Source organism: Equus caballus, chromosome 9 (genome assembly GCF_041296265.1).
Source record: "Equus caballus isolate H_3958 breed thoroughbred chromosome 9, TB-T2T, whole genome shotgun sequence".
Classification (NCBI taxonomy): Eukaryota; Metazoa; Chordata; class Mammalia; order Perissodactyla; family Equidae; genus Equus; species Equus caballus.
This window is the reverse complement of record NC_091692.1, coordinates 61,012,654-61,036,354: the sequence shown is the minus strand read 5'-3', so window position 1 is coordinate 61,036,354 and position 23,701 is coordinate 61,012,654. Positions and strand designations below refer to the sequence as shown.

The following is a 23,701-nucleotide window of genomic DNA, read 5'->3' as shown; positions in this document are numbered from 1 at the left end:
TTTAGTAGAATTGAGAGAACAAATAAGAAGGACTATGCTTTGTTCTTGTTTTCATTTTAGCATGGACCTCATGTGCTGGATAGACATTGAGCAGTTCCGAAGAATAATGTATGGAGATCAAAAGCAAAGGGAGGCAAAATCTAGACATATTAAAAACAAATACCTTAATAAAAAATATTTCTTTGGACCCAACAGTCCAGCTTCTCTATATCAGCAGAACCAGGTATCAACATATAAATGTATTTTTTATAATTAAGTATGAAAACCAATAATTTATTTCTGTTTTCCAAGTCACCTTTTTTAATTTTCCTTTTATGACATACGTTAGACACTTTTGATATCTGATTTTGTTAGGTATTCATAATTATCTACAAATTAAGTATCTTTAAAATTCACTCAAGTATACATATTATAAAAAATGTTATTTTAAAAAGTAATTTATAGAATAAAAATAACTTATTCATCCACTCATCCATTCACTCAGCAAATATGAGTGCCTGTAATATGCCAGACATTGTTGTAAGCGCTTGGGATAAGTGGTGAACAAGGTGGACAAGGTCCCTGCACCTTTCAACAAGCAGAAAAACAGCCATTATAAGCCATTAAGCCTCATCTCTACCTCTTTTCTGTTCTTCTCTGAACTGATATTACTCCAGACATAATCAATCTTTGAAAAATCATTTCCCATTATATTGTTTCCAGAAACTATTTTCATTGACCAGAAACATACGTTTGGCCATTTTACTATACCAAAGTAAGATGGCCTTAATCACAACTTATTAATAACTACAGTGTCATTATTTACAGCAAAAATGTCAGATTGGATTTGAGTGTTCATGCTTTGAGTGCATGGAATATGGCTCAATTTTTATGCTTCTGAAATATAAATAATTAAGTATTATAATTTATTTAGTTTGAAGTTTGCTAGTACTACACTACTACCTAGAAATCAAATGTATAGCATTTGACTTCCTCATTTTGGTAGTTTAAAAGGATGCGTGTCCTATTGGCATACATTTATAAAATATGAATTTCAGATTAATGCTAAATTCAGTAAATTAAAGAAAAATTCAGAGGTGTTCACAAGTAGGGCATACCAAATTAAAAAGCTAGATCCTTGGGAAAATAAACAAAAGTCTTCGAGAGTAAGAGGGAGAAGAAATTCTAGAATTAAGCAACCTTGACAAAAATGTCTTGCCGTTAGTTCCGTCAGATACAAATCTGGGATGTATTAGCAAAAGTGGTTGGGTATCTCAATAAGCACAAATATGAAATAAACACATGGAAAGCGTTTGTTTTCTGTTTGGCTTGTGCTACGTTATGTGAGGTTTTGTGGTGTCTGATGCTACTGTGTGAACCCTCCATAGTATAATATGCTGGAATTTAAAATTCAGTGGAAAAAGTTACCCATTGCTATCATAACAAATGATTGTGCTTGCTACAGAGGAGTTTTCCCAATGACCCTGCTTCCTCACTTTCGTCTTTACTTTTATTTTTATTTACTTACTTTATACTTAAGGATATCCACATCACATTATGTTTTATATAGATTATGCTAGTTCTAATTTCAGTTGTGTGGTAGGTTCGCTCTTTCATTAGCAAAACAGTCTTTTCTCTTTTTCTTTTTTCTTATTTTTTATACAAAAACAGTGTTATTGTTAATATTATTTGATTATTATTATTAAAGAATGACTAAGAGGGGTTCTCTTTTGTTTTCATGTAAAACGTATTATTATTACATATTAGTAGGATTTGGTTAATCTTATTAATCAAAGGAGAACTAAGAAGAAGGTAATTTTTCCATTGAGCAGTCCAAAAGTTTTGAGTGATGTATACACAGAAACAGGTAAAAAAAAAACCCAATGATTTATAGCAGGAAAGAGCCATTAGTAGCTTCTTGAAATCACAAGTTTTTCAGAAGGAAGATTTGGGCCACAAAGAAATTATGTTTCATAAAAGGTGCTACCTGTGCAAGTCAAAGACTATTGTTTGTATAACCTGACTTCCTGCTGCCTGTTTTCTTCTTAGAAGTTGTTGTAACAGCCCTCCATCATTACTACCACCATCTCCCACCATCTCCAACCCAATGTTTGTTGGTAATATACACGTTTATAATATCTGAGTCAAGCTTGTCTCCTAACTAATTAACGCCTCATTTTCCTCATACACAAAAAGAAAATGCTTTCTCAAACAAGTCAGTTTGACCAGAATCACAGATTCATATTATACCTAAAGGGGAACTTAGAAAACTAAGAGACTAATGCTTTCATTTTGCAGTTGAAAATACTGAGAGAAGAAATGCCATGAAGAAAAATTTCATTCCTGTGTTCTTTGAAATATATCATAAGCAAAATCATACATGTAAAACAACTGTCACAGAAACCACAATTCTCAGTTTGATGTTAGAGGAGTTGTCTGTCTTTACTATACCAATGATAGCCAGGAGATAGGTTGTAGAAAATGAAAATCGTGGCACCTATCTGGTGCTCAGCAAATGGTTTTGGGGTGAATAAAGCAATGACCATTAGTGTTTCTTTGCCAAAACATAAGTTTGTAGTTTCCGTTTCATATTTGTTTTCTTAGATAATGAATTTAAGTGGTGGCTGGGGAAAGATTCTCCACGAGCAGCTTGATGCACCTGTTCTAATTGAAATTCAGAAACGTGTCCTAAATAGGCTAGAAAATGTGTGGTTGCCATTGTTTCTTGCAAGTGAACAGTTTGCAGCACGTCAAAAAATAAAGGTAGGTAAATTACTATAATCTTTTTTTTTTTTTTTTTTAAGATTTTTATTTTTTCCTTTTTCTCCCCAAAGCCCCCCAGTACATAGTTGTATATTCTTCGTTGTGGATCCTTCTAGTTGTGGCATGTGGGACGCTGCCTCAGCGTGGTCTGATGAGCAGTGCCATGTCCGCGCCCAGGATTCGAACCAACGAAACACTGGGCCGCCTGCAGCGGAGCGCGAGAACTTAACCACTCGGCCGCAGGGCCAGCCCCAAATTACAATAATCTTTTGATAGCAATTGATGGTACCTCTCAAAACATCAGATGTGCATACCTGTTGGCCTAGCCATTGTTCTTCTATGGCGTGGTGGTTAAGACAGTGGAGTCAGACTTCCCAAGTTTTAATCTTAACAGTGCCACATATTAATTGTACAACTTTAATCTTTATAACCTTAGTTTCCTCATTTACAAAAAAATGGGGCTAATAAGGGTAATTCCTTCATAAGTTTGTTGAGAAGATGAAATGAAATGATGTAGCTTAGTTTTGTAGCATGCCTGGCACACAGCAAACACTTAAATATTATCTATTAATATAGTTATTTTTTTTTTTAAGATTTTTTTATTTTTTTCCTTTTTCTCCCCAAAGCCCCCCGGTACATAGTTGTATATTCTTCGTTGTCGGTCCTTCTAGTTGTGGCATGTGGGACGCTGCCTCAGCGTGGTTTGGTGAGCAGTGCCATGTCCGCGCCCAGGATTCGAACCAACGAAACACTGGGCTGCCTGCAGCGGAGTGCGCGAACTTAACCACTCGGCCATGGGGCCAGCCCCTAGTTGTTATTTTTTATATGATTAAGTTCTCACATAAATGGGAAGGATGTAAAAGGGGGAAGAGTTAAATGAATTATGATAATTTCATACTATGGAAAACTGTGCAGATTTCCATATAAAGTGAGATTATAAAAATGAGGTTAAAATGTAAAAATGAGATTTCCACATGTACTGATATGAAAGATGTTATTTGCTGAGTGAAACAAGCAGGATACAGAACAATATATAGAAGGTAATCCCATTACATACTCTTATATCTCTATATCTATTTATGCGTTTCTTTCTTTCTCTGTCTGTCTATCTATCTATCTGTCTGTCTGTCTATCTTTGTGTTTATGAAAAAAGACCTAAAAGAATCTGCCTCCTGGGAATGGGTTTGGGGAGTGAGAAAGACTTTTACTATGTAAAGTAGGGTGGTTTTTGTTTTTGCTTTGTTTTATTTTTATTTTATAATGAGTATATATTACTTTGATAATTTAAAATGTCATTATTACACCTGAAAACAGGCAAACCTAATCTTTACAAAATCACACAAGGGGCAGATAGCATGTAATTTTAGACTTTAGTATGCGAAGCACATGTCATTAGTATTGATCAGGAAGAGTCTAAATAAGCTGCCCTCTATATTCAGTTTATCAAACACTTTGAGCCTTACTTATCTGGAAATAGCATTAGTCTTCTGAGCATCTTGAGTTATGGAAAACACAGTACAGCTGGGAAATTATAGTGTGCTATAGAAATTACAGCATAGAGAAGAAGAGCTGACTTGTTTAGGCAAAATGTTCCTGGAAATAAACCTTGGGACAACTCAAATTTCATCATTTCCTTTCTTCAGGCTAACCCCAATTCTCTATCCAAAACCAAGTAAAAAGACATTTGGCTTACTAATATTATTTGCCACGTTTTCTCACTGTGTTTACCAAAATAATTTTATTGTAACTTACAGCCATTTCCTGACTTAGCATTCTTTGGGTGGCCAACAACATAAATTGATTTTGGCAACCTTAAGCTGAGGACATAAGTGACAGATTATAAAATGGTACTGAAGCATCTCACTTAGGGGAAGAGTTGACACCCAAGCTTTAGAATGGCCGGGGTCCAGAACAGCCTTGGGAACCCAGCAAGAAGAATTCTCAGATCTTTGCTTCAGGCTGTGGCTATCAAAAAGACTTAGCAGCTGTGATTCTAGTCCCTGTCTCTCTGGGTCAGCTCCTGGATCTCTCTGCTATGGACAGGGGAGATAGAGCCACATAGCACAGATTTGGCAGGAGTGGTTCCCAAGAAAGGGAGAATATTGTGAATAGGCAGGAACCTCAAGAAATAGCCACTGTATTTCCTCCCTATATTGAATAACTTTTGTGCTCTTCTAAAAATAGTTGTGGCTAGAAAGTTACACAAAAATCCAGGAAGTCCTAATTATCTCTCCAGCTGCAGTTTCCATGTGACCCAAAGTGAAACTAGTTTCTACATTTGGGGTAATACAGACAAGTATTATCATCTCCACATTGTAGATGAGGAAACTGTTCAGAGAATTTGAGTGACTTGCCCAGGGACCTGGGCAGCGCTTCCATTTCTAAGTCTGATTCTCTTTCTCCTGACCTGCAATATCTCTTCTCCATACTGACCTTTACCTCATTTTTTAATGCTATTGAATTAGTAAATGATTTCAAAACTTTAGACATTCTGAATAAATGGGATAAAATAATTGGTTTTGCTTGTAGGTACAGATGAGAGACGTAACTGAAGAGCTCTTACTACAGAAGCGTGAAAGGAAAATCGGGGTCTGGAAGGCAAGTAACATTTGGTATTTTCTTCCTCTTGTAAGTTCCACTCTGTCGAAGTATTATATTTTTCTTCCCCTTCTTGTTCAAAGACTCTCACTGTAGACACTGCTGTCTGAGCCACCAACTGACTGCCGACACTATTCTTATTTGTCTGATGGCATCTGGGGTAAAGCGATTCTACCAGAGCCCTCTTCTTAGAGTTCCTTGGCCTGTTCAACCCTAGAAGTGTTGATTGGACTTTAAATATGTATTTTTATTTATTTTGCTTATGATGGACTTATTGAGACAAGCTGTTCATTCTGCCATATGGTAGCTTATTTATTATTGAGGGTAAATTACACAAAAAGAATGAGAAACATGCAGCAGAATCAGCAGGTTAAATTATCTTACATTATCCTCTTTATTTAGAATTATGTTTTAGCCTTAAAAGAATTAAGATAACTGTAATTTTGGTGATTATTTAAACCAATATAATATGATACCTTAGTAGAAATTGCCTATTTTGTTTCTTAACAAGCGTGATAAACACAGTCGTCTTCTTGAGCCTACAAATTTATGTGTATTCGTCTTTCTGCAGGTCTTGATAGAATGTCAAAGTAAACCCAGGTGACCCCCTACAAACTAATAAAGATAAAATTTTATTTGACTGTTAGAGGAGTGTATGGCTCCGTTAGGATGCTCTTTTTCTGCATTTTTCTCTTGCAAGGAAATAAACCATTCTTATGTCTTTTGCTGTATATTTTTATTGAAATACTAAGTAGAATGGGCTTATATTTCATATTATTGTGCATTATATATTATGTTATTTTCTGTTTAGTTAAATTACAGGTTTTAGTTAAATTACTGCGTTTTAGCATCTTAAGATGCAGGTCTTAAAACATTATTTGCTGAGTGGGTTTTAAATAAACATCCCAGTCTAATACATAGTTGTTCCTATTTATAGGGCTATAATTTTAATATGGACCATATGATAAGGGTCTTAACTTTTTGTCTGGAGAAGAGACATGTGCCTCACTAAAATAGTGATAGACACCTGCTTGCTTTATCTAGGGTACAGGCACCACTGTTCCTCTAAACTGCCTGGAGTTGCCTTCACTCTTCAGTCTCTGACTCAGGCATCATCCTCAAGGCCCTTCTCTGTAAAGCTTTTACTCCTCCAGGCAGAATTAGTTACTCCTTCTTTTGTGTTCTCATAGCACTTTTTGCATATTGATGATCATATACAATTTCTTTCAAGAAACTTACTTTATGCATTGTCGGTAATGGATATTTATCATGTGTTTTGATTGATTCTTACTATAATTCCTAAATTCATCTAAAACCGTGCTTTCAGAATGGTGCTTCCTTGCATGTTTGTAGGCTAAACTCAGATTTGAGGAACGTCAATAAAATTTGTTCCGTAAAAAAAAAAATCTGTTCAATAAAATCTCTTCCTTACGTTTTTGAATCTGAGAGGCTAAAGGGGGGAAATATGAGTAAATCTAAAATGGTCAAAGTAAAAAAGTAGACATCTTGTATTTCGAAATTGTAAAGCTATAAAATAAGTAATACCTTTAAGTATTACTAAAACACCATAGGTCCTTCTGGCTTTTTTGTTATGTAAGGTGAGTCCTCAGTCAGAGGAAGTTTATTATTAAAAAGAATGTATTAATAATTATTTCTTCTTATTATTAATAATAAATTTGTTATTAAAATCATATAAAGATGTCTCACCTAAAAACATAGCTTTTCCTGGATAGAATTATAGTGAAGCTCCACAGTAAATTTCCTACTTAAATTAATAGGATTAGTTGGTAATTTTTTCTAAAAATTTTGACAAAATAGCTTAAATGTTTAACTGCTTTTACTTTTTAACAGACAGGAGAATTATATATTAATATATAACATATAACATATATAATATGTGTAATTATAAAGTCAATAATAATTTAACAATATATAATCATAACATTATGATTACTTTTTCTGTTTAAGCACAGAACTCATACTGTACACTAAAATGTAGTTTTTCACCATATTCCCTAACTGTAATGACTGTTAACATTCTTAAACAATGTAGTCATGTGTTCTAAATCATCCAATCATTTCTTTTTCTCCGTACCTCTTAAAAAAACAATGCCATAGAAATATAAAGGAGACAAAGGGGAGAGGAACAGAGGGGAAAAAATTCTCAAAATCTATTGTATCCATGCCATAAATTTCAATACCTGAAAAGTAAAGGAGATAGAAGTTGGTAATTTTTAGCCTAATAAATGACTTTCTTATTACTTTTTAGAACACAACTAATTTTCTGTATTCTCTGTTTTGGACAGCCTGTGGAGAGTAAGTGGATATCTTCATCTAGTGACATCATTGCTTTTCGTAAAGCATTATTGAATCCAGTTACTGCAAGACAATTTCAACGGTTTGTGGCTCTAAAAGGAGATTTATTGGAAAATGGGGTACTCTTTTGGCAAGAAGTACAAAAATACAAGGTATTACATTGGGAGCTAGAGAAAACCACCTCTTTTTGAGGAGGAAATGCATTAACATATCAGATTCTTAGCTATATCTTTTGGACAAGATTTGTATAAGATATCCCCAGTTTTGCCATCTTCATACCAAAATGCAAATATTGAGATGTTTACTGGTCTATGTTAGATACATTTATTATTGTACAGTGAAGAGTAATAGTGAGCCCTGAAATGATAATATTAGGTTTTTCAAGGTATTCACATATATTATGATCAATGAAAACATTCCTGAGAAGAGTTTTAGCTATATTTTGCATATCACTTATCTGTAACATACCATACACATTTTTTCCTGAAGATATCCATATTCAGTACTTTAACCAAGACCTCTTTACAGGAATTCCTTCCAACCATATTTACAGCAATAGTAATCAAATATAGTGGATTATAGACAAATAAATCAAAAGAGATAAGAGAAGCTTTTCTATTAGAAAGAATGGCCAAATTGTTAGCAAAATAAGTAAGTGAAAGAACAAGTGGTTAGGTGCAAATTTTCAGGTTTAAGTGGTTAGTGGAACCATATAGAATCTTTGCATTGAAGAGGACGAAAGGACTTTCTAGGTTATATAGTCTAAACTTAATACAGGAATGTTGTCTAGAAATACCTAAGAGTAGGCATACAGCCTCTACTTAAATGCTCCCAGGGGTAGCAGGCTCATTTGCTTGTAAGCAGCCTATTTTATCCCGTTATAAAAGTAGGGAACAAAAATAAACTGAAATTTAAGAGGCTAATGCTCTAAATTGGCCTGTAAGTATGAATTATGCCATACTAATACTCTGCAGCATTATAGTCTATATAGTTAGTACTTGCTCAATAAAATCTGTTTCCAAACTATCTCCAACACCTCATGGAAACCTTTTCTGTTATTAACAGTTTTTATACTATTCTCAACTTAGAAATTTTCTCAGGGAAAAAAAATGTTTTGAGACAAGTTTTTTCAAAATCTGTCAGAAGATAAGTAATCCTAAAAATTATATTTTTCCTTTCTTTTCTTTTCTTTTCTTGAGAATTAGAAAGGAGATAGAGTCTGTTTTCCAGGATAGGAAATTATTATGATGGGGCAGATTGATCTTTAAGCTAATATGAATATGAGTAAGCCCAACCCTGCTAGAACAAGAAGTAATGAGATAAACCTTGCAAAACAGTAGTTAAAAAAAAAAACCATAGACTCATACATAGTCAACCCTTGGTTTTGTGACCATTTCTCTTTCAATGTTACCCTTGGTCTTCATTTAAATATCTTTTCCGTGGTATAGAATGTGGGACATATAATACTAAGTAGCTATTAAAAATCATGCTATAGGAGTGAATTTGTTCATTCACCAAGTGTTTATTAAGTATCTGATGTGCCAACCATTATGCTAGATTGTAGGAATAAAAAAAATGAATACAATGCATTGCCCTCCCTCAACGAGGGAGACATCCATGAAAACAAATATCATGAAATAGTGTCGATTATGATCCGTGTTCTGATTAGGTATCATTTTGGCACAGAGGAGGAAATGATACAGGGAGGGTGGTGGGTCAGGGAAGTCGCAGCAGAAGTGATGATAATTGAATTGGGTCTTGAGGGAGTTTGTCAGGTGGAAAGCATTCTACCTAGCAGAGTCTTACTGAGCTCACTTTTATATGACTTACTCTTATTGTTTACTATCTGCCAGATATTGTCTTAATACTTTTCATGTAATAAGTAGTTTATTCTTCATAAGAAGCCTATGAGGTCAAAGCCATTATTCTCACCATTTTACAGATGAAGAAGCTGGCACAGAAAAGTTGAGAAATGCTGACATCATACAGCTAATTAAGTGGTAGAGCTGGAATTTGAACCAAGGCATTCTATTGCTAAAGCTTGTGCCCTTAACCACTAAGTTATGCTCCCCCCAGCAATGATTGTGGTAAAATGCAACGAGATGGCTACAGGGATCTTAATCAAACATTATTCTGAATCATGAAAGATTGGAAAGAACCCAGATGTTCAACAATAGAACGCTGGTTACTTAGTTATGGTACATCTATACAATAGAATACTCTGAAGTCATTAAAAATTATGCTGTAGGAGAATAATGAATGATGGGAAAAGATATTCATCATATTGATTTTTTAAAACCTAGCTACTTAGAAAACATATGATTTAATCTAACGTGTGTGCTTGAGCTTGTGTGTGTGTCCGTAGAGAAAAGATTGGATGGATATATTCATCCAACAAATACTTATTGAGCACTTGCTAAGGGCCAGACTAAATCTTGAGGATACAACTGTGATCAAAACAGTCTTTCCTGTTAGACTTACAGTGTCATGGGAGGGACAAACACGTACAAGACAGGCAATTATGAGAGTGTGATTAGTGCAGTGGTGGATGGAGCACAGGATGCAATGGAAGTAACTAATGGACATCTCTCCTGGATGGAGGGAGTCACAGAAAGCTTACTAGAGGAAAGTATGCTTAAACTGCGACCTTGATAATAGGCAAAAGTTAATTAGGTTAATGATATAATAGGACAGAACAATTAGAAAAAAATATCACTTCTAATTCTGTCTAAATTCTATCCTTTCACTCTCAAAATTAAGACTATAGAACTTCACAAATTTCTTTTTATTGCACAAGCCTTATATTCCATAACTATAAACCAGGCTCACAAATAATTACACATGATAATCTCACTATTAATGGCAAAAAAATTACATTTTTGGTAACATACCAAATACATCGTATGAATAGACATTTTCTGAAGAGATGCTAAATTGAGTAAAAAGTACTAACTGTTGTTTCAATGTAACATTTATGTCAAGGTTTTTTCATATATAACTCATGCCAAACTGTATGTAAAGTTTTACATGGTAGGCACTAGAATTTTTCTTTCTTTAATGGTGTCCGTAAGACAGTTATTACAATGCTCACCGTACAATGAGTACTAAATAAATGTTGGCTCATTTCTGGCCTAGAATTACAAATTTCCAAATTTATTTGCTTTCTAGTCACTTAGAGAACAATGTCTTTGACAGAGAGTGCCGTAATTCAAGCTAACCTACCTGTTTATTTTAAAAAATGATAGCCCTAGATCTGTGACATAAAACTGGGTCTTTTTAATGTGGAACCACTATTTTTAAAGTTCTTTATCTATGGAGAGGATAATGTAATAGGTTAACTTAAAAAATATAGATACTAAGAGGGGCTGGCCCCGTGGCCGAGTGGTTGAGTTCGCGCGCTCCGCTGCAGGCGGCCCGGTGTTTCGTTGGTTCGGGTCCTGGGCGCGGACGTGGCGCTGCTCATCGGGCCACGCTGAGGCGGCGTCCCACGTCCCACAGCTGGAAGGACCCACAACGAAGTATACAACTATGTACCGAGGGGCTTTGGGGAGAAAAAGGAGAAAAATAAAATCTTTAAAAAAAAATATATATATATAGATACTAAGAGATATGTAATGACACACCTGTCACCATCAGCATTCCTGCTTATGTTGCTGGTCTTTTTGAGCCTAAATCACCTTGGTATAGAAGCAGTTCTGGTTGGAAAAGCTTTTGCATCTACCTGTGATTTGAGTTAGATGCCTGTTCTCAGTGCTCTCCTAGGACCCTGTGTATATGTCTATCATAGCACTTATTAACTATCTCAAATTGTAGTAACATGTATTCATGCTTCTCCTCCAGGAGAGACTGAGCGTTTAAAGGGTAGATACTGTGTCTTGGGGCTCAGTTCAGTGTCTGGGATATAGCAGGCACTCAATATAAATTTGTTAAATGGGTCAAAGTAGACACTAAAGCTGTCTCTTTGTCTAAGAGAAGAGGCAATCAGGATTAAATGAAACCTGTATTTGCATAAGGTATATGCATCAAAGTCTTCGTTTCCTCAAACCCAAGAGAAATAAAAGCTATGATTTTTTAAGATAGCCTTGACGTGTCCTAGTGCCCTCTTAAGTTAAAATGTATATATTAACTGAAAGATGTATGGACACGATTCTGTAAAGTGTTCTAATAATGCATTAATCATATATTCTTGTTCTATCTTTCCTCCTTGTTCAGGACTTGTGCCATTCTCATTGTGACGAGTCCATCATCCACAAGAAGATCCTGACTATTATCAACTGCTTTATTAATTCTAGTATTCCACCAGCTTTACAAATTGACATTCCATTAGAACAAGCGCAGAAGATTATTGAACACAGGAAGGAGTTAGGACCATATATTTTTAGAGAGGCACAGGTAAGAGATCAGGGCATGTGGCTAAGCATAGTTTAAAATAGATTGACAAGTTAGATATTCTTTTAAAGCTTTTGCATTATTCCTATTTGGCAGAGTTCCAGTCCTCCTAATACTGAGATTTATTCTATTTAATTAAAAAAATCTTTGCTTATGCCACAGAACATAAGAAACTAGTAACTTATTGTCTCGTTGATGATAATATACAGCAAATACAATTATTTAAATACTATACTTTGACTTCCATGATTATCATTTTTGTTTCTAACTTATTAAATTCCAGCTAATTCTTTATTCCTTTCCCACCATTCATATTTCCTTTTAAAATATCTGCTACCACAAAAATGTGTAAAATATGTGTGTCCCAAGATTTGTGTATTTTTAGAGATTTAAATATTCACATAGCTCATAAAATAAGTGAAAGGAGATTTAAGTACCCAACCAACATAAAGTACACAAGCTCAAGAAAGGAAAATCATGCCTGTTAACCTGCTCAAGTTACTTCTTTTTAAGATAAATAATAGAAAACAGTGATTTGGTGAACATAATTTATTTGCATTTTGAAAAGCCTTTTAGTCATGTTGTTCCTGAAAAATGATTAAGAAAAATAAATTATAATGGGGTAATAGGGAAGGCCATGTCATGATTTAAGTGATATAAACCAGATATTTAGGGTATGATTGCCCTTGAGCATGGAAAAAGGCCATTATTCCTTAACATTCATTTGTGAGCCAGCTGTGTTCTTAGTCCTCTAAGGAACTGAAAGTGAACTCACAATCCAAATCATGCATTAAAATAGGCAAAAATATACAGGAGTGATTGAGGATGTGCTAGGGAGATACAGAGAAAATATGGTGCCAGAACTGTGGCATCTGTTGATAAAAAGATCTTAGAGATCTCTGAGCTTAGGTCTCCTGATAACCGGGCCAGGTCTTGCCCATCTAGATCAAAGGCTTTGAGTCTGACAGTGAATGTCTGGAGCTACTTACATTGGTTGGTTCCAGCACACTCTCCAGGGATTGCAGCCAGTGAACTTTATTGAAATCCTCTAGTTTACACCTTCTCCCTGACTTCCTAAAACAGAGTCCTAGACATATCTTAAATATGGACTTTGAAGCATCTGAAAATAAGGGAATCTTTATTTAGGGGCCTCATTCTACCAAATCAATTATTCCTCTTGTGTTTCCTGAGAAAGCTCAGAGAATAGCATCACCTCCTACCAGGGTATAGAAGCCAGAGATCTGGTTGCCATCTTCATGTGTTCCCTCTCTTTCATTCCCTTACCCCCATGTGTTCAGTCCTTAAACATATCCATTTGTCTCCTTATCTATCGTTCTATCTACTTTTCTCCAACTCCATGCACTACCTCAGTTCACATCTGCAATGTCTCACATTGATTACCAAAACTCCCTGCCTCTGGGCTCTCGAAACCATTTAGCTCACTGCATACAGAGCCATCTTTTTCAGAATGTCTTCTGGATCATGTCACTTCTCTGCTTTCTATTTCAATTGCGCCCCATTGTCCTCAGAATGAAGACCATACTCCTACATATCCATCTAGCCACATCTCTTACCACTCCCTGCCATCTATCTCCCAGTCTTACTGAAATATTTATATTTCCATAAAGGGGCCTTATTTTCTTCCCTCCTGAGCTCTTTGCAGTACTGTCTTCTCTCTCTTGTATTTCTATAATATCCTATATTTGTTCCCATCAGAACACTTATCATACAAAATTGGAAATGACTATTGTCATGACTGACTTTCCCATTAGACTGTAAGGTCTTTGAGGGCAGGGAATGTTTCTTATTTACCTTTGTGGCCTGAATTCCTGGCACAGAATAGGCACTCAGTAACATTTTTGAACACATTAATGAATGATGTGAGAAGAGATCTATCATGACAGAAAGGAAGAAGATCAAATTGGAAATGACAGCAAAGTTGAGTGAAAGGGCTGAAGAGTAAATAAAAAGCTGTTGCCTGTTTTAGTAGTATTATCAATGTGGCCTCTGCCTATCCCCTACCTGCATCCCTAATAGCTTGAAAGTTTTCATCATTCAGACAAATTTTCACTGGCTCTTTTTACTCAGATTTAAGTCATTGCCCATCTGCTGGCAGTGAACAAAGTAGCTCTATATTTGTTAAAACATTTTCTTACCCACAGTTTGGTTATCTTTTAAGGTTCTGAGGTGCAAGGTAATTTTCATGAATAACACGTATGTTATTCACCTGAAATCTTAATTGCAACTTTTAGGAATAGAGCAATTTTATGTCTGCCATTGAAAAATTGTGTCGTAATTGAGACTTGGAAATAAATTTATTTGAGAGCTGAGAATGACTCAGGTTTTGCAGAGATAACTGAGAAGTAGGGTCGTTAGTTGGTAAATAGAGGAGGAGGAGGAGTATTTAAGTTTAAGTTCATATAAAGACTACTATGATCCCTTAACATTGAAACAGGGGATTACTTAATTAAATGCATGACAGGTAAATGTAAATGAAATTTTTTTAAAGCCTGCATTTCATCAAATAAAGTATCTCTAGCATTTATGTTCACAATCCCAAGAGGCTATAGAAATCAATGAGAAGATTGTATTTTAAAAGGAGTAAATAATTTTGGAATTACTAATAATGTTCATGTACAGAAAAGAGGAGCAATGAAATGTGCCAATTCAGGACTCTGTTGATCACTGCAGCATTTACTTTTTAAAAGTTCCTCTTTTCCCCTGAAGAGTTGGCTTAGAACCTAATGGGATGGTTCATTTTTCTCCAGGGTGTTAAGTAAAGGCTGTTCCTAGCAACAAGATGTTGGACTTGGTCTGATGTTAGAAGGTCCTACCTTCTTGAAAGTAATGTATGCCTCTGGAACTAATGGAAAAACTTGGCATGAGAATTTGAGCAACAATTCTTATCTCTGTAAATATCACAATGAATCACTTAATGTAGAGTGTCCTCATAGAAACCATTTGTCCAGGATACCACTCTGCTTTTTAAAAGTTACTTTTCTTGCTCTCACATAAAAGAGAGATTATATCATTTAAAAGTTACTCAAGATTTATTCTTAGATCTGCAGCTTTGTTTAAGAGCTTTTCCAGAGGCAAAATGGTATTTCCTTTCTCTAAAAGAAAGAAAAGGGGGAACAGAGAGGAGTTTCCCTTGATGAACTGAATATTTGGAATACTTGCATAAAACAGCAGAGTGTGTGGTGTGGCAGATCTACTAGTATATGTTTTAAAAGAAAACATAAATTTCTTATTTAAAAAGACCTAATGGATTCTTTATTAATACAATCAATTGGTTAGGGAAACATAAAGAATAAAGTGACTTTTAAGTGTATCTAAGTGTACTTTTTTTTAAAAGAAAGACTTTCTCATTGGTAGTAAAAAAAACATTGATGATAAGCATGTGCTGAGCTAAACTATACCAAGATGTCTGGAGACAATAAGTTGGAGGAAACATGCTGTATATTAAAGATAGAATAGTTAACCCATTATTATGGTGAATTAGAGTTTAAATCGGTACATTTGTATAAAATTGTAATCTGAGACATACTTTGTTTTTTATACAGATGACAATTTTTGGAGTTCTATTTAAGTTTTGGCCTCAGTTTTGTGAGTTTAGAAAGAACTTAACTGATGAAAAAATTATGAGTGTTTTAGAGAGAAGACAAGAATATAATAAGCAGAAAAAAAAATTGGCAGTCACAGAAGACGAAAAATTTGCAAAGGTGAGACAAGACTCATTTTGGGTTTAATCAGACTTTTAAAAGGTGTGTGATATCTGTGCATTTATAGAAGAATTTGGGCTGGGGAAAAATACAGACAAGTTATGGAATACAGATTTTAGTGGCTTTTAAGCCTTCAGTCAGAGGTTTCAGACTTGGTTTTGCATTCCTCAAAATGTCATCTCTTCTATGTGAAAGCTTTCTTGACCCTAGTAGGCAACACAAGCAGCTCACATCCACTGTAATAACATTCCTGCCTCTCTTGGCATATGCTTTCTATTGTCTTGTGAATGAGTTTTTGCATCTGTCATCCTCACTGGCCTGAGATCCTCCAGGATAGTATGTGTCTTATTCATCTGTGTCTCATAAGCACTTGCACTAGTGTCTCGCACATGTTCAATTATTATTCATTGTTTACTGAATAAATCAGGAATGAATGAATGAATGAATGAATGAAAAGATATTATGTACTGGAGGGTAGCATTTTCAGTATTACAATTACAGAATGATACATTGACTGCAAATTTGTAAACATGAATCATAGATTGCCCAGCCTGCCTGTTTGTTATTCTGTCCCTTTATTCATCCATTCATCTATCTTTCTTTCTATTTATTTTCTTTGAATTGAAAAGGGATAACTGCTCCCAAGTAATGTGTTTTATTTATTTATAAGCTTATAGTTATCCTATTTTTAAAAGAAATTAAAAATATATCAAAAGGTACAAATATAATAAGCACTCTCATTTGCACAGGATGAAATAAACACCGTTAACATTTTGCCTCATTTGCTTTATTTTTCCCCCTAGGAAATAAAATATTGCAGAAAGAGTGAACTCTCTTAACCCCAGCCCTGAGTTCTATTACTCTGCCCATCCCCATTAAGTTTTGGATATATTCTTCCAGCTCTTTTTAAAGATGGTGTTTTATATGTGTATATGTATTCATACACAATACAGAGGACTATTTTGTATGTATTTTAACTTACGTTAATGGTACCATATTGTATTAGTCCGCTTGGACAACCGTAACACAATCCCACAGACTGGGCGGCTTAAACAACAGAAATCTGTTTTCTCTCTCTTCTGGAGGCTGGGAGTCCCAGATCAAGGTGCCAGCTGATTTCGTTCCTGGTGAGATGTCTCTTTCTGGCTTGTATATGGCAACTTTCTTTCTGTGTCCTCACAAGGTGGGGAGAGAAAGAGATCTCTCTCTTTTCTTTTTCTTGTAAGGCCACAATACCTTCAGATTACAGCCTACTCTTATGACCTCATTTAACCTTAAGTACCTCTTAAGGACCCTCTCTTCGCATACAGTCATACTGGAAGTTAGAGCTTCAACATATGAATTTGGGAGGGGGACACAATTCAGTCCATAGCACATATTGTGCAATGTGTGTTTCTACATCTTGCTTTTTAAACTCAACTTTATGCCTTTTAATTCTACCAGCATTGCTATATTTAGATCTGGTTTATTCGATTTAATTGCTGCATACTATTCCATCATATGAGTAAATATACTGTTTTAATTTATTTCTCTACTGTTGGATATTTGTTTTCAGTTTTCACCTTCACAAATAGCACTGCAGACAATATTCCTGTAAATGTCTTCATATTCACATGTATAAAAATTTTTTTGGAATTGCAGAATAACAGAGTATGTGTGTTTTTAGTAGAGTAAGTGCTACCATTTTGTTTTCCCTGTGAATGTGTCAGTTTATATTCCTACTAGCAGTGTATGCGAACACTGCTTTTCCCCATTTGGTGGTCCCCATTTGGTATGTTTAGACTTTGAAATTTTTCCCAGTCGTATGATGACAAATAACATCAATGCATTTATTTACGGTTTCTTAATTATTAGTAACATGTTACTGACTGTTTAAATATTTTGGTCAGGATTGTAATGAACCTATAGATCAGGTTGGGGAGAATTGACATTATAACACTATTGTATCTTCCAATCCATGAAAACAGTATATCTCTATTTAGTTCTTCTTTAATTTCTCTCAGCAATGACCTGCAGTTTTCAATGACAGGTCTTGAATGTATTTTGTGAAATTTATTCATATTTCATATTCAAAATAGTGCTATTGCTATGATATTTTTTAAGTTTCAAATTCCAAATGATTTTTTATAAAAATTTTTATTTTGAAATAGTTAACATTCACAGGAATTTTCAGAGATAGCAGAGAACTCCCGTGTACCCTTCACTCATTTTCCCCGATGGCTACATCTTACCTTAACTATAGTACAATAGTAAAATCAGAAAATTGACATTGGTACAAGGTGTGTGTATAGTTCTCTGCCATTTTATCACATGTGTAGATTTGAGTAACCAACACTGCATTCCAGATATAGCAGAAACATCTCCCTGGTGACTATAAGTCATAGCCACCAGCACCCGCATTGTCCCTATGTCTGGCAGACACAAATCTGTTCTTGTTTCTATAATTTTGTCATTTTGAGAATGTTATGTAAATGGAATCATACAGTTTGTGATTTTTTGAGATTGGCTTTTTCCACTCAACATAAATGCCCTTGGGATCCATCCAAGTTGTTATGTATATCCATAGTATGTCCTCTTTTTTGACGAGTAGTTTTCAGTGGTACATTTATAGCACAGCTTAACCATTTACTCATTGAAGGACATTTGGATTGTTTCCTGTCTTGGGCTATTACAATAAATATTAATGCAAGTTATGTGTTCTTTAACAGCAGGGATATGTTCTGAGAAGTTGTGTTGTTAGGCAATTTTGTCATTGTGCGAACATCATAGAGTGTACTTACACAAACCTTCATATACCTAGTAGATATAGCCTACTACACACCTATGGACTAATCTCATGGGACCACCATTGGACATGCAGTCCATTGTTGACTGAAGTGTCATTATGTGGTGCATGACTCTATAATCACTCCTGCTTTCATATTCTTTTTTTTGTTGTTTGAGTACTTTTATTTATAACAGCTTTATTGAAATTTAATTCACATACTATAAAATTCACACTTTTAAAGTATACAATTTTTTTATTTTAATATATTCACAGAGTTGTACAACCATCACCACTACTTAATTTTAGAATGTTTTCATTACCCCGAAAAGAAACTCCATACCTATTAGCAGTCACTCCCTATTCCTCCATCCCCTCAGCTCCTGGCAGCCACTAATCTACTGTCCATATCTGGACATTTAATATAAATGAAATTATACAATATGTGACCTTTTGTGACTGGCTTCTTTTACTTAGCATAGTATTTTCAAGGTCCATCTATGTTGTAGCATTTATCAGTACTTCATTCTTTTTATGGCCAAATAATATTCCCCTATATGGTTGTACTACATTTTGTTTATCAATTCATCAGTTAATGTAAATTTGAGTTGTTTTTACTTTTTGGCTTTTATGAATAATGCTGCTGTGAAAATTCTTACACAACTTGATGTGTGGACATGTTTTCATTTTTCTCTGGGAACCAGAAGTTGAATGGTGGCTCATAGGGTAACTGTATATTTAACCTTTTGAGGAACTGTCAGACTTCTCCAAAACTGCAAAACCAGCTTACTCTCTTTTGATGTTTGCATGGTATATCTTTTTCTATTCCTTTACTACCTATATCATTATATTTGAATGAGGTTTCCTATAAACAGCATATAGTTGTGTCATGCTTTCTTGGCTTATTTTTTTTGTAATCTACTCTATCAATCTCTGTCTTTTAATTGGTGTATTTAGTCTGTTTATCTTTAATGTAACTATTGATATGTTAGTTTCCAAGTCTGCTGTGTTATCTTTTTTTTTGTTCCCTCTGTTTTTCTTTTTTTTTCTCTTTACTTTGTCTTGCATTCCTGTGGATTATTCAAACATTTCTTACAATGTTATTTTGATATATTTTTGTTTAGTGTTTAGTGTTTTAGTGGTTGCTTTAGCTATTACATTATACATACATAACTTATCACAGTCTATTCATGTTGACATTTTACCAGTTTGAGTAGGGTCTAGAAACTACCTCCCTTTAAGTCCTTTTCTTCTCACCTGTTTATAATTATTTTAAATATTTCCTCAACACATATTGAGAACTACATCAGACAATTTTATAATTTTTGCTTTAACTATCAAACATAAATTAGGAAACTCAAGGGGAGAAGAAAAGTCTGTAATATTTACCCATACTTTTGCTCTTTCCATTTTTCTTCCTTTCTGATGCTCCAAGACTTTTTATTTTGTCCTTTCTTTTCTCTATAGTAAGGTGTACTTACTGCTCTCAAGTATTTTGTCACTTACTGCTCTCAAGATTTTTTCTTTGTCTTTAGTTTTCAGAATTTTGATTATGATGTATCTTGTATGGATTTCTTTGGGTTTACTCTGAGTATTGGTCAAGTTCTTGAGTCTGTAGGTTTATATCTCTTTCCAAGTTTGGGGGCATTTATAAATGTATTACATATATGTGTATATGTGTCTGTATATGTACATGCTTTCTTTCTGATCCCTATATATGATTTATATACATATTATATATCATTTGTATAATATATGTGGATCAGAAAGAAAGCATGTATATATACATATATATATATGATACTATATAAATCCCCTATCTATCTATCTATCTATCTAGTCAAATCTCTTTTCCCTTTGGGTAACTTGTAGCTTCATTTCTGAGAGATTTTTGGTTTTTTCTTCAATCCTTTTTTTTTTTTTTGAGGAAGATTAGCCCTGGGCTAACTACTGCCAATCCTGCTCTTTTTGCTGAGGAAGACTAGCCCTGAGCTAACATCCATGCCCATCTTTCTCTACTTTATACGTGGGACGCCTACCACAGCATGGCTTTTGCCAAGCAGTGCCATGTCCACACCTGGGATCTGAACCAGTGAACCCAGGGCCGAGAGAAGCAGAACGTGTGAACTTAACTGCTGTGCCACCGGGCCAGCCCCATTCTTCAATCTTTAAGTTCAGTAAACTGGCATTTTACATTTTCCTTTTTATATTTCCTGCCTATTTCTGTCCTGAGTTTCTACATATGTGTTTTGGAATATTATTTCTTATATGCAGATTTTTGTGTAGGAATATTTAATTCATTTTGGCTGCTCATGTTATAGTTTTCCTCTGATTCATGATTTGATTTCTTGGAGAGTACGGTCATCAACTAAAATGTTGGCGTTCCCACTTTCTGTTTTCTTCTTATAATGATTGTGACCTGCTGTTTTCTGCTCATTTTTAAGTGTCTTATATTTTCCTCAACCACCAATAATAGGGATGTGGAGCAGTCAGAACTCATATACTGTGTATGGGAATGTAAATTGATAGTCACTTTGGAAAACAATTTGAATTTATCCAGTAAATTAAAAGATGCACATAAACTTCTTCAACTTTGCAAGTCTACTTGTACATATATATACCCTAGAGCAAGTCATGGACACATATATCAGGAGAAATGCACGTGGTTTACAGCAACCAAGTTTTCAATAGCAAAAAACAGGAAGGTATCCAAATGCCTATTAATAGAAGATTGGATAAAAAAAATTCGTACAGAATACTGTGCTGTGATGAAAAGCAAATAAACTGGAACCACAATAATAAACATGGATGAGTATCAGGAGTATAATGTTGGGTGTAAAAGTTGCAAAAGAATAGAACCAGTCAATTCTACTTATGTAAAGTTCAAAATCATACAAAACTAAGCAATACAAATGTGGTAAAATATAAACAAGAAAAAGGAATGATAAATATGCAAAATTCAGTATAGTGGATACTTTTGTAGATGGGGTGGAGATGAATGACACAAAGGAGAACAAAGGCATTGGTAATATTGTATTTCTTAGGCTTTGGTGATGTTGTTATTGTTCATATCTTATGTGTGTTATAAATATTTCTGTATGTATTTAATATTCAATAACATTTTTATATGAATGATGCTACAGAAAAAATAGATGAGACTTTCAGAAGCTTATCGTTGGTTGGTGTTTTTATCATCTGGAGGTTGAGGGTATTTCAAGTACAGAGTGGGAATCAGGAGCCAAAAAATAGGAGAGGTGCCTGCAAAAGTTTGCTTGTCTCAAATCAGTTCTTCACAATGTGGCTTCATATATTTTTGTTGATATATTATGAGTTCTGTAACCATGGGGCAAATTCAAGCTCATATATATAAATGAAATGTTATTAAAGTTAAATATAATAAATTTTGGATTACTTATTTTAAAAATTTCCACCATTATTTCCCTTCCAATTGTTTAGGTGATAAATGATAGATCAGATAATACCAAAGCTTATTTTCCCCTCAAACCAACTATACACCTGGCCCAATCTATGTAATCTGAAAAGGAACAGAGTTCACTAAATGAAAATCCTCACATTTACCTTCTCCAGTCCCTTGAGGTAAATCCATATCCAGCTGAACTGCATGAATGTGATCCTAAGATGGTAGGCTAAGGAGGGAAAGATATTTGAAGGATTGATTTAGGGGAGAAAAGAATGTTGTCTAACTTAGGTATGCTTGGAGCTCTTTTCTGATTCTACCTGTGGCACTTCACCAGTCGGATGAGTCTAACATGAGTCTGCTGTTATTTTCTACTAATGTGGCCTAAATAGCTTCTCAACAGAGTTTTCCATACTTATCCTTTTTCTTCCTTCTTTTACTAGACTTTTATTGATTGTCTACTACATTGAGGTTTATTGATCATCTATTACATACTGATCCCTACTACATATGCCAGGGATATGAGTATAATTTACATATAATATAAGGTAGATAGATACACATATACACTTAACTACAAATGATATAAGCAAAAAGACTGAAATCACAGAAAATTAGTGATTAATTATTTTATATTATTTACCTTATAGAAAAGGCAAATTTGAGTTAGTCTTAAAAAGTAAGATTTTAGCAAATGGTTCTAAATATCTATTTACTGAATAAATTAATATAGAAGTGAGGAGGATATAAAGAAGATCTCTGACTGTACCTCAAACTCTGTGGAAAAGCTTCAGAGCTCTCTAAGTGTAGTCCTTAGTATTCTCTATTTGCTTAGATATGTGGTAAACATATTGTCTGAAACAAAAGTTGGGACATATGGTATGATGAGAATAGAGAAAATCTTAAATTGCTACTTCTCCAGAAAATTCAGGATGTATATTTATATCATCTGTATTATACTTTGGTTATAAAAATGCAGATGTCTTTAGTTGATCTTTTTGTCTGTTCATATCTGTTAACTGGTAACTACTAACAGGGTTAGATACAAATATTGACAATTGAAAAGCAACCCTTTTGTAGAGTGAATGATCCTAAAGAAAAAAAAAAAGGAATTCTAGCCGACAAATTGGGTAATCTAGAAGAAATGGATAAATTCTTAGAATCATACATCTTCTCAAAACTGAATCAAGAAGAAATGGAGAATCTGAATAGACCAATCACAAGTAAAGAGATTGAAACAGTTATCAAAAATCTCCCCCAAAAATAAAAGTCCAGGACCAGATGGCTTCTCTGGTGAATTATACCAAACATTAGAAGAAGATTTAATACCTATCCTTCTCAAACTATTCCAAAATCTTGAGGAAGGATGCTTCCTAAGTCATTCTATGAGGCCAGTGTTAGCCTGATACCAAAACCAGACAAAGACAACACAAGAAAGGAAATTTAAAGGTCAATGTCACTGATGAACATAGATGCAGAAATCCTCAACAAAATATTGGCAAATCAAATATGACAATACATTAAAAGGATTGTATACCATGATCAAGTGGGATTTATTCCAGGGATGCAGGGATAGTTCAGCATCCACAAATAAATCGATGTGATATATCAGATTAACAAAATGAGGAATAAAAATCACATAATCATCTCAACAGATGCAGAGAAAGCGTTTGACAAGATCCAACATCCATTTATGATAAAAACTCTCAATAAAATGGGTATAGAAGGAAACTACCTCAACATAATAAAGAC

At 34.4% G+C, this 23,701-nt stretch overlaps 1 protein-coding gene across 10 annotated transcripts in view; it reads left to right on the top strand.

Annotated features, from left to right (window-relative positions):
* Positions 1-23,701, top strand: part of RGS22 (regulator of G protein signaling 22) — a 165,402-nt gene that overhangs the window by 128,224 nt on the left and 13,477 nt on the right. For all 10 annotated transcript variants that reach the window (XM_070222408.1, XM_070222409.1, XM_070222407.1 and 7 more), the window contains 6 exons: positions 61-223; positions 2,584-2,742; positions 5,272-5,340; positions 7,647-7,808; positions 11,869-12,048; positions 15,609-15,767. In XM_070222408.1, coding sequence (XP_070078509.1) covers positions 61-223; positions 2,584-2,742; positions 5,272-5,340; positions 7,647-7,808; positions 11,869-12,048; positions 15,609-15,767 — 892 coding nt within the window. The remainder of the gene's footprint in view (positions 1-60; positions 224-2,583; positions 2,743-5,271; positions 5,341-7,646; positions 7,809-11,868; positions 12,049-15,608; positions 15,768-23,701) is intronic.